This window comes from Thunnus albacares, chromosome 18 (genome assembly GCF_914725855.1).
Source record: "Thunnus albacares chromosome 18, fThuAlb1.1, whole genome shotgun sequence".
NCBI classification, from domain to species: domain Eukaryota; kingdom Metazoa; phylum Chordata; class Actinopteri; order Scombriformes; family Scombridae; genus Thunnus; species Thunnus albacares.
The window spans coordinates 2,880,034-2,892,077 of NC_058123.1; the positions used below are offsets into that span (position 1 = coordinate 2,880,034).

Here is a 12,044-nt window from a genome sequence, read left to right on the forward strand (position 1 = left end):
AGCTTCATGATTGGTGTCTTCACTGGATCATCAGCTGCTTTCTGAGTCTGTTGCTGAACTTTGTTCATTAAATGTCTGTTTGACTTTATTCTGAGCAGCAAGTCTGACAGAGACTCAAAGAAAACACAGCTCACATCATCATAATGAACATATCCTGAAGAATATGAGATCAACTCTGGATAATGATGTTTTGTGTAGTGACCACTAGATGGAGCCACAACGGATGTGACAACAAGTCTGTCATAACACATTAAAAATCTATTTAATCTGCTCCATGTGTACTTAACTCAGTATTCAACTATAACTGAAACACCTCTAATAACATATTTTAATCCAAGTCTTCACTCACCTTTAGTTTCCTCCATCAGAGAAATCTACAAACTGTCCTTGAAGCTGTTTGTGTCTCATGTTAAAGTTCAGGACAGAGCAGAAACTACAGGGCTGAAATTTATATTACATTTTATTAAAAAGCCTCCCCAGCTTTATTCATATTTTTGTTAGACTCTCACCTTGACATAGAAAACACTGCATTACCCTCAGTCCTGGAGCTTTCAGTTACCTGCTTCACCTGATTCATAATCCAGCTGGTGATGAAGAGGAATAATAGAGGACGACGCGTTTAGTTTTACAAAGAGCTTTATTAAATAAATCAATCTCCAAGACATAAAATAAGAGCTCCTTTTAACATACACATACATGACAGGAAGGAAATTGTGCAATTAAGGTTTCAGAGCATGTTCGATTAGCTGAAGAGAGCAGTTTATCAAATTAATCTGACTTCCTTCACAGATTCATTTGAGCAGGGCATCAATTTTTTTTTTTTTTTATCTCAACCTTTTTCTTTTACTGAACATATTCCAAATAAATATTAACAAATCAGCGCTTTAATAAAATGTCCAGTGACCCCGTTTGCATATCGAACGACCACATGTAGGGCCGGAAACCTCGAGCTGCGCCACAAGAGGAAGTGCATCAAATGAAAAAAACAATCACCCAGTAACCACAAACTCAACCTGTGCAATAAAACTCTGAAATACTCTCAACATAAATCTGCAAGCAATCGTGATTCAGCAGGTCGGGTTCAAACTGTTAAAAAAGAGATCACATAGTGTACAGTCAGCTGGGATAGAAGAGAAAGCTGTTCATCTGTGTGTCAGTGATAAAAGTTATTTCACAGTCAGTTGCATCAAAAACAGAAGGATGAAAGTTCAAAGTTCAGCAGGTCAACTGACTGTTAGCAAACAAGCAGCAGCAGCAGCGAGAACGAGTTCACACGTGAGTCTTAAACCAACAGTCAGGAGTTGTTCTTGCTGTAATCGTTCCTCCTCTTCATACTGAACATTAGAAGATCCCTTTTTAATGTATTCAAAAGTTCAAATGAAGACCAAATTCTCACAGTGTGACAGCTACTGGTGTGTCATTTCATGCTGTAAATAAGGTTGATATGAGGCTTCGTTACACAAATCAAGAGTCAAAGAGTCAGAGAAACAACCGTTATAATTGCTCACAGTTCCAGGTGACGTCATACGTCTTCACGCTGTGTACGTTTATTTCATGTCACTATGTGAGAAAGCTGTGTCAGACTGTCTGATGTCAGACTGTGAGATGAACGTGTGATGAATCGTAGCGCTGCGATGTACAGACACGTCATTACCGTCATTCATCTTATTGTTTCACCTCCATCGTTCTGGTTCGTGTGCGTCACCGACGTATGAAGGAGAACGAGTGTTTTGCCTCAAAATTTATTACGAGATGTTGCTCACAAACTGTTGCACCGGTGACTATGGTTTGTTTCTAGATGTGGGTCGTAGTAGCGGTCACATTGTAGGAGTTTTTCCTCCGGCTGGTTTTGGTTGTCAAAGCTCCAAACTGTCTGTGGGTGGACGAGTCTCACAGTGAGATCAAGGACACCACAACTTTCCTCTCAGACAGAACGTCTCACAGCGTAGAACGACTTCAACTGTCCAAAACACAAAGACGTTCAGTTCACCATCATGTACGACAAAGAGAAGCATTAAGTAGCTGAAACCAGCAACTTTTTGGAATTTTTTCTTAAAAATCATTATTCATTTATCAAAATAGTTGTTGATTAATCAACTAATTGTTGCAGCTTTAATATCCTCCAAAGTTTCAGTCTTATAAAATTCTCTCTTTGTGTTTCCTGTTGAGTACTTGATCTGTTTAACGAGGACGACTGAAGCTTCATATCAGCATCACAGTAACTTCTGAACTAACTGGTCTTCATCACTTACATTCAATTGTATTAAAAAGGGATCATTTAATATCCAGTATGAAGGAGGAATGATTACTACTGTTCATACAGACGCCTGACTGATGTTTAAGAGACTCGAAACATTTTGAATCTCTGTCCTTTAAGCGTGAAAAAACTCCTGCAGGTCGGCGCCGAGTATTAAAATATCTGGAAGAAGAAGTCAAGAAGAAAACAGTCGGGAAGTTTTTTTTATCCGTTCAGTTAAAAAAAAACTATCCAGGAAGAATTACTGAGACAGAAACAATCAGGGCAGCACAGGAGGCTCAGAAATAAGAAGTGTTGAAGAGTTTTGTCTGTCTGGCAGTTAACTGAGTCTGTAAAGTTTGGTTAGTTGTGGATAAGTTCTTTAAATAAGGCACATAAAAGGAAGACGTTAAAGCTCCTTTCAGACATGAACATGTAACATCGCTGATTTCATTTACCTGTTAAAGTTGATGAAGGTAACCGTACTGAGAAGAAGAGATTCACCTCATACAGACTCATGAAGCTGCATCATGTTCTCTTTTTCCCCCAATTTAAACTCTGTAAATCTCACTACGTACAACTTATTGGAATCCTTTTTATATCAGGCAGCATGAAGTCGCTGTGGCAGTAAAATCAGAGTCTTGATCATAATCCAGAACACTTCTATACATATTATAATCCAGGTCTGCTCAGGGGGTCTGTACGGACCCTTGCAGACGACCTTGTGACCCCGTAGACGTGGAAACCAGGAATTAACTTGATTTTAATAACGACACTAACGAAAAGACTATTTCATGTGGATTAGATCGGTGTAAATTCTCCTCAACACAATTTTCATAAACTCGTCCATAAGACATGAGAAGAATCTCCTCCACATCTTCAAATCAGGTCATTTACAGCATTTCCTCATTTATTAAACTGATTTTGTGTATGAAAGATGGTAGTTGAGTGATAAATTTTCATGTGTTTTCATTAATCTGACGGCGTTCTGAGCTAAAAGATCATTCTGCTGATTTTCTATGTTTGTCTTCATGTTTGAACTGATCTACTAACAAGTATTATGTGTGTATCTAAAGCCTGATATATCTTATTCCTCCTTATTATTATTATTATTATTGTTCCTTATAAGAAGACAAACATAGAAAATGTCCAGACTGATCCTTTAAGGAATCATTCCAGGTCCGAGCTTGTGACGTTGCAACTGTGACTTTTATATAAAAGTGATTCAGACGTGTTGAAATCTGCATCGTATTTACGTTACAACACTCATGTCTGAAAGGAGCGTCGTATAAACTGGATTTAAGGCGTAAAAAAAGCTGCATAAATAATAAACAAACAAACATTAATTTGTGTTTGTTTATACCAGACTGACTGACTGACTGACAGTGGTGTGACTTTATGAGAGAATAAGGCAATAAATCATTTGTTTTATAAACATCTTCAAGTATCTTTGTGGCTGAGATTTAAAGCTGAGAGTCTGAAGTTACCACTGATATCTACCGCTGTGTTAGTAGTATACATTATCTTATAGTTTGGGGTCACTCACACACATATTTAATGATGATGGTGGAAACTTCTTTTACTTCCGAGTCACATCACTCCAGCTCTCTCTCTCTTTCAAACAGCTCATCTACAGCGCTCATCTTACAGCAGTTTAACAGATCAGTGTTCTGCAGAGTTTTATGGTAAAATATTTGGTTTAATACCCTTCATGTCTGGGTCCCTTCATGCCCCTTAAACATATGTTTCTGGCCTCTTTCCAACTCGGTGAAGTCATTCGTTGCCGCTGTCCTCTGTGTCCTCGTCTCCGCCTTCGTTCTGTCCGTCTCCGTTTCTCTCGGGGTAGTTGAGGATGTGTCGGTTGGCCTGAATGATGTACTGCTGCTGTTTGAAATACACCTTCAACACTCCCTTCATCAACACGAAGGCGATGCCTCCCTGCGGAGGGGAAGAGGACGACAGAAAACAAGAAACCTGATGATGAGGAAATGAAACTCGGTGACTTCTTTCTACACATTAATAAATGTACTGCAGAGCTGCTAGCGGGCGTCTCCAGCTGCTGTTTAGCTTCATGTACCTGCAGCAGTCTAAAGTCCAAAGGGCTGGGCGAGGGATTATAGATCTGAAGGTGTGGTGACCGATAAATACACTGTCAGCTCTAAAACAGCTGAGCCAATCGCAGTGAAGCATGTCAACATTAGCTGAACCAATAGAAAGACGCTTCTTCTTCAGGAAATCTACAAAAACAGTTTGACATCAACTCAGATATAATTCTATTGTACTTCATGTCAAACATTTAAATAATAAAACATGAAGCAACCACTTGTTCTAAGAGGAAGTTGGATAGAAGACGGTGACTCAGCATTAATGAAACAGATTATTGAGTTATAACCGAGCAGTCTGATGTGTGTACACTGATTAAATCAAGGTCGTGTGTAATCACGTTACTGTGCTGCTTTATGAACAGATTCATCAACATATAAATATGTGAGATGCTGCTGCAGAGGTTCATACAGTATAAAGCAGCTGTGAATCACATATTCATTAACAGATAAATAAAGACTGATTTACTGACGTTCCTGTTTTAACAACATCAAAATCTAACATTATTAAGCTGCATCAACTTGTTTGAGATGCTTCATTAAACCTGTATTAACTGATTTTTTGGCCACTTGAGGGGCAAAGTAAACAAGCAGTGAACATATCATCATCTTTTAAGTTGATATGTTGAACATGTTAGCAAACAGTTGCTTATTTCCACATCCAGCAGTTATGGAGCAACATTATCATTCATGTGGAGTCGTGTTTCTGTCCACCTGGTGAATGTGAGTCCAATATTCACTCTCTTTTAGCTCTGTTTTTGGTCTCCACCAACTCCTGAGGGAAATATCTGGCTCTTTAGCTGCTAAATGCTCCACTATGTTCACCAGCTAGTCTAAAGCTAACTCTGTCTGTTTGCCGTTTGGTGCTGAGCAGGTAGTGTACAGCGGCTTTTTACAGCTTTTTATCTCTGAAAACGACACTAAGAGACGCTGAGAGTGAATTAAAACAGTAAAGTTGCAGCCGGACAGATAAACAATGAGCTGAAACTCACTATAAAGCTCCGTAAAGCCGTAGGTTTGTAGGTTCATCACTACGAGCCAAACACATCACACACTGACAGACTTTTTTATTATAAAAATATTGATTATAGCAGCTTTAAAATAGTTGTTTTTTTGTTTTTTTCCCAGCATAATTCCACAATTTTTGTGTATTTTCTCCAAGTAAATGGCAGCAGATTGACAGACTAACTAACTTTTTAAACAAATTTCCACCAAAATACCAACAACTGGCTTTTCACTGCTTCATTTCAATGAACCTGAACTCACCTGTTCACTGTGTACTGCTCACCAAAATACCACTCAGATGATCAAAGCCAACTTTAAGGTATAAAAGTGTCGTCGTAAAAATAGAGTCCACAATGTTTCACTGACATTCTCTACTAATTAACCACAATACAATCAGGATTACAGCTGCAACGATAAATCCATCAATCAATTAGACTGTTTGATTGACTTTTAATGTTTTCTGACATCAAAAAAAAATAATTAGATAATGAAAATATTGATTAATTGCAGCCTTAATCATGATACAACCCTTATCAAGCAAGACACATCCATTGAAGAAGCTCAACCAGCATGTTTGCACAGATAAATATAAAGTATATCAGTCATATTCACCAGTATGGTGCGCTGCAGGTTAGAGGACACTCGTCCAAACAGCAGCCGTCCCACCAGACTGGCGATGGAGGGAAAGACGAGAGCTCCGCACAGAGTCCGAGACACAGAGAGGTGATCTCCTGCAGTCGGACCTTCAGCAGGAACACGCGGCAGGTAGCGACCCGTACCTGAGATTAAACACACAGCCCCGTCACTTCAAACAGCTTCCATCATCCAATCACTGTTAGCTTATTTGATTCAACACTTATTAAATCTACAGTTTGCCAAAGATGGTTCGTTAAAGACAGAAACCCTCACTCTGTATGGTTTTTATATTGTGTGTGTGTGTGTTGACGTTTACCTGGCGGGAGCTTGCGTTTGTAAGAGTATCTCTGCCACAGCCTCACTAAATAATCCTCCCAGCGGATCATCTTGCCCAGAACCAACAGCACAGGGATGGTGGGCAGACCCATCAACAGGAAGAGCGGGTCGGCTCGCTCCATCACGTACAGTCCCTTCTTATGTCCCACCACCTGAAACATGAAGAGGTGAAGATCATACAGACTGTAACGCTCTCGTTCTTTCTGTGTGATATAACGTTAGCTTTGTGGCTCACCTGCATGACCGTCACAGCTCCGTACGTGACGGCGGACCAGTACACGGTCCCGACCACGACCCCGACAGCAGCGAAGGGACTGGCCCGAGACAGAGCTTTGTCTACCTGCTGGAGGAAATACACCAACGGGCCTGAAACACAAGAAACCAGTCTGCTGATGTTCTACGTTTTATTTATTGTCAACAAATCCCATCATTTAACTGATCTACTAACAAGTATTGTGTGTGTATCAAAGCCTGAGATATCTTATTCCTCCGTTGTTGTCCAGAAACTATTAAAAACACATCAGTGAGCCAGCATTGACCATTTTGTTTGTCTTTCTGAGTCCTATTGTTCATTATATTGTAGTTTATTAGTTACTCTCAGGTATTTTATTGATTTTTCATCCCACTTCAGTTTATATTTCTGCCTGATTGTCTAACCTGGTATGTAGAGGATCACTGGCGCCGCTTTCCCATCACTACTGGACACCTGCTGCGCCCACAGAGCAGTCAGTGACCCCTCTCACGGTCTTTTTACCATCTGAAAAAAGGTACCTGTGCATCCGAGCCAACTCCATCAGACTCTACAACAGCTTCTTCCCTACAGACTATCAGGATCCTGAATGCACTGTGCCCCCCCCATCCCAAAACTTACTTTGGACTTAAAAGAGTAATAGTGAACTACCACCTACACAAACACACCCACACCCACAACCCCCACACCCTCATTCCACAACAGACGCACAACCACTTTCATCAGTGCTGTCCAAACTACACCTACGTTTACATCTTGTATTTTGCATATAATGAAACGCACCTTAATGTGAGCAGTTCTGTATATTTTAGATTTTATATTCTGTATTTATTGTCTATATATGTGTTACACTGTGGCCCTGGAGGAACAAACTTTCCCTCCTCTATATGTCCTGCATATACTGTAGATTGACAATAAAGCTTGTTAATGGAGGGTAACTGTGTTTTTGAGATGTTCAATTTAGCACTTCACATCTGACCAAAATCATCCAGAAGTTTGGGACATGTTGAGTTGAGGTTTATGAAATATGCAATAACATCATCTGCAAAAGGTCCTGTTTTATGTTCCTCATTTGTTTAAAAAAAACCCTTTCAGTTCTTTGTTTTGTCTGATAGTTTGAGCCAACGGCTCTTTGAATATTGCAAAAAGTGGAAGGTCTGAGGCAGCAGCCCTGGTGAGTGATTCTAAGCTGTTTTAAGTTTCTAAGCCCAAGCTGAGATAACTCTAATGACATCACTATGACATCATCAGGGTTATTTTCTCAAACTTGACAAAGCTCCCCTCAAAACCCCAGAAGACATTATACAACAGCGAGGCTGAGCAGCTCCTCATGGCAAGTAAACTGAACTTCATGTGTAAAATCGGTGGAATATCCCTTTAAAAGTTCGACTCACCCATCTTGGGGAAGATAATGTGGTATTCAGTCCCGCACTGAGGACAGCTGACGGCGCCGCCGCTGTTTCCTTTCTGCTTCTCGTCCAGCCAGCGCTGCAGACACGACTGGTGGATCCATTTCGTGCAGCCTTTACACCTGCAGGGGCTCACCCACTCTGCACTGTGGTCGTCCCTCTCTGTGGCGAAACACACCCAGCAGTGTCTGGACGGCAACAGAAACAAAGAGTTACTAACTGCTTATGAGAATCAATCGAAGGAGAATGTATCAATAACTATTTTGATAATCAGTTAATACTATATTGGTCCGAATAGAAGATGATATTTTATTCTGGAAACTATATTTTTAAAAGTGGGGTCGTCTTATATTCGAGGAGGAGACACAACATCAGATTTTCTTTGTAAATGGAGAGAGATGCATTATGGGTTGTTTGTAGCGTTGACGGATGAGTCTGTCTTAAAACAACAGTCAGGTGTCCAAATGAAGATCTGTAAGATGGTTATACGTCCTACAGTTAGGGTGGCTGGTGAAACTGAGTTCATGTCCACACTAAGTCGCCTTAACATGATCTTCTTCTCTCCTTTTCGTTCCTCCGTCCGGACTAAAACGGCGTTTTTCTTCCCTGAAAACGGAGCTTTTCCAAAACAGCCTCCAGACTGTATAAATGTGAAAACGCCGGCTTGGTGTTGTAGTGTGTACAAGGAAAACGGAGCTTTGTAGAAACGCTGTCATATCACTGACAAAACAGACAGTGGCAGTAGCGCTGCGTTTCACTGGAAGATGAAGAAGAAGAAATGACAAGAACAACAATGGTGAACACTTGATGTGACTGTTGTTCTCTTAATTGTCTACTTTGACAGCTTTGGAGTTAAACGTAGCTAATCTACCACCTTTCTCTGCTCAAACTGTTGGAATCTGCTTGCCGTAAACTAAATAGAATACAGTATACCATTTCTTCTTCGCTGGTTTTCTGTGGCTGACGTGCTCATCCGTCCTCCACACATGCCCAGTAGGAGGAGAATTACATGTTTTGGCATTTTAATGTGGACTGACGTATTTGCAGAAACAAGTTGAAACTCGTAGACGTAGACTAAGTGATGAGTGAATATGATGCTACACAATAACTCTACACAGTAATTTTATGTTCGTAATTATAGTAAAGAAACATTTCAACTTGATCCTGACAGATATTTCACCCAAACATGAGTTGTCAGTTATTTAAAAGGCTGTAGGAAGATCAAGAGTGTTTATAATATGTTAGTTTCTACTTTATAAAACAAAATACATCATTAAAATGTCTCAATGAGCCCGACTTATCGTGATCTCAGGAGATGTGGTCTTACTTCTCCGGCTGCTCCTCAACAAGGGCCATGATACCGAACAGGCTGTGACGTTATAATGAACCCATCAGACGGCAGCGACGACCTACAGGATGAAATAAACATTTACAGACACACAAACAAACTTCACAAAGGTGCATTTTTTGTGGAAAGTTACAGTGGTGGATGAACTTAAACCTGCAGGAATTCATTTTCGTTGCGGATATATTTGACAAAGAAAACCAGAAAATTGAAGGCTGGAACTGGAGCTGCAACAATTAGTCAATTTGCGAGTCAATTAATCGCTTAGACAATTTTGTTAATCGATTAATCGATATCTCTGGGTTGTGGACTGTTGATCGGGACAAAACAAAACATTTTAGGTTGCATTTTGGGCTTTGGGAAATGGTAATCAACATTTTCACCATTTTCTGACATTGTATAAAACAACTAATCGCTTAATTGAGAAAATAATCAATAGATGAATCGATAATGAAAATATTGTTACATGATTACCAAAATAGTTGCACATTATTTTTCGGTCAATTTGACTACCTGTTAATTGTTTCAGCCTTGGCTCTGTTTTGTTGCTGCTAGATCTGTAGATCACAACACCCTGACTGAAAGGCTTAAACGGTGGGTGGGTGTCTCTGGGAGCACCCTGGACCTGGTCTGGTTCTCCTCCTGTCTGTCTCAGATAGAAGGAGAACCAGACCAGGAGAAAGTCCACAGAACCTTTTCTGTCATTTGCTCCCTATACATCTGAAACTGCTGCTCTTTCCTGTGGTGTGCCCCAGGGTTCTGTCTTGGGTCCTATATTATTTGCTTTATATATGCTTCAATTAGGTCGTATTATCCGCAAATTTAAAGTTGTTTCATATCACTGTATGTCTCTTTTAAGCCTGATGAGACTGACAAACTATCATAACATAAAGGACTGGATGTCTAACATTTTTTTTACAGTTAAACAGATAAGACTGAGGTTCTTATCACTGCTTCAGATAGCAAAGCTTCCAGGGTTGCTCAGTGTATTGGGTCCCTTTCTACAACTGTACAGTCTAATCTTAGAAATCTCGGTGTTGTATTTGATCAGTTTCTGCACTTCGACCAACATATCACATCGTTGACCTGTTCTTGTTTCTTCCATTTAAGAAACACTGCACTTGTTATGCGCTTGTGGTTGAACCAGTCAATCAGCGTCCTAGAACCACTAGCAGCTACAGGCGTGGTTTAGGTGTGACAACAGCGGGAAGCGATAGATGGTGATTGACAGATGGTTCATCCAATCATCTGCGAAGTATTTTTTGAAAGTGCCTGTAATCACAACCTGTAATTCTGTGGGGTTTTTTTAATGCCTTTTGTTGCTTATGTTTTATTGTTTGTTGTTGACTCTTTTATGATCTTATTTTTAACTATTTACTCTTGTGAAGCACTCTGTGAAAGGTGCTGTATTGAATAAACTTCACTTACTTACTAACATTTACTACCTGAAAGAAGAAACCAGACAGAAACCGAAGGTGCAGTGAAATCAAACTGATGACTAGTTTTGTACAGAACCAAATTTCTTCATGTCCAAACTTTGTGCTTAAATATGACACAGTAGTCACTCAAATAAACATGTTGAACTGAAACCAGCGGTGGAAGAAGAACTCAGATCCTTTACTTCAGTAAAAGTACCAATACAGGTACAAATGCTGGAGGTGGAGCTAGTTTCAACTACTTTATATACAGTTAGCTAATTTAGTCCAGTGGTTCCCAACCTAGGGGTCGGGCCCCTCCAAAGGGTCACCTCATTAATCTAGGGGGTCATGAGATGATTAATGGGAGAGGAAAGAAGAAAAAAAAAGTTCTGATAAACAATTTTAAATATTCATATTCAATATTTCCTCTGAAATGTAAAGTAACATCAACTGAAAATACTCAAGTAAAGTAAAAGTATCTCAAAGTTCTACTTAAGTACAGAACTTAAGTAAATGTACTTATAGTTTATTTTCTTATAATTGTACTTGTAGTTATTTTCCAACGCTGCCAAAATGAAACAGCATCACTCACTCACGTCACGCACTTTACTGAAAACTGAAACCAATTGTAAAGTGTCCTTACGCCATAAGTTAGCTGCGATCCCAGCTTTTAAAAATCACCACTCATCTATATTACGTAACTCTTAGCCTGTCTGACTTTTCAGTTTATTTGTCAAGAGTTGAAACTCAGCTGCCCTGACCTTTAAACACAACACTGACTAATGCTAACTGAAGCTAACTAACTTAACCGTTAGTGAATATCAGATTTACCGAGGAAACGACAGCTAAACTAGTTTAACCATAAATATAACCGACCTCGCTGCCTGTCAATTAAGAAAACAGTTGCGTGATACTGATATAAAAACAGCACCTACCTGAAAAATAAGTTATATATCCAAATACATGTGTTTTTTATATAATATTCGCTGTGTTTAGCGCAGGCGGTTGTTGTGCTGCTGACTTTCTGTTGAGGATAAGGCCCACCCACTTTAGCTTTTAGCAGCTTTCTGATTGGTCAGCGGCCATGTTACATTCAGGGCGTATGGGAAACATAAGAAATTTTTAAAGGACATTTTCACAAATTTGTCTAAAACAAGTTTGTCTAAAAACAACAGTCAGGAGCCCAAATGAACATTGAAACATTGTTTTTCTTGCTTGTAATCATTCCTCGTGTTCATACTGACCATTAGAAGATCCCTTCATGATGCACTTAAAAGACTATATGCTAAAAAGACTAAATGTGGCAG

General features: G+C 39.6%; 2 protein-coding genes across 2 annotated transcripts in view; one reads left to right on the plus strand and one right to left on the minus strand.

Moving 5' to 3' along the window:
- Nucleotides 1-12,044, plus strand: part of LOC122968041 (oocyte zinc finger protein XlCOF6-like) — an 813,118-nt gene that overhangs the window by 260,883 nt on the left and 540,191 nt on the right. The gene's annotated exons all lie outside the window — the stretch shown is intronic.
- march5l (membrane-associated ring finger (C3HC4) 5, like) lies at nucleotides 619-11,783 on the minus strand. Its single transcript, XM_044333021.1, has 7 exons — nucleotides 11,673-11,783; nucleotides 9,302-9,383; nucleotides 7,960-8,162; nucleotides 6,551-6,681; nucleotides 6,296-6,467; nucleotides 5,956-6,122; nucleotides 619-4,174 (listed from the first exon to the last, which is right to left on the minus strand). The coding sequence occupies exons 2-7, from the start codon at nucleotides 9,328-9,330 to the stop codon at nucleotides 4,010-4,012; spliced, it is 867 nt and encodes a 288-aa protein (XP_044188956.1). The 5' UTR covers nucleotides 9,331-9,383; nucleotides 11,673-11,783; the 3' UTR covers nucleotides 619-4,009.

Bases quoted from the DNA above. Each gene is read 5' to 3' on its own strand.
- march5l (XM_044333021.1), bottom strand. From the start codon at position 9,330: ATGGCCCTTGTTGAGGAGCAGCCGGAGAA. The intron at 6,468-6,550 runs GTGAGCCACAAA...TTCATGTTTCAG, and splicing joins GAGCTGTGACGGTCATGCAG to GTGGTGGGACATAAGAAGGG. The intron at 6,123-6,295 runs GTAAACGTCAAC...GTTTAATCTCAG, and splicing joins CAAACGCAAGCTCCCGCCAG to GTACGGGTCGCTACCTGCCG.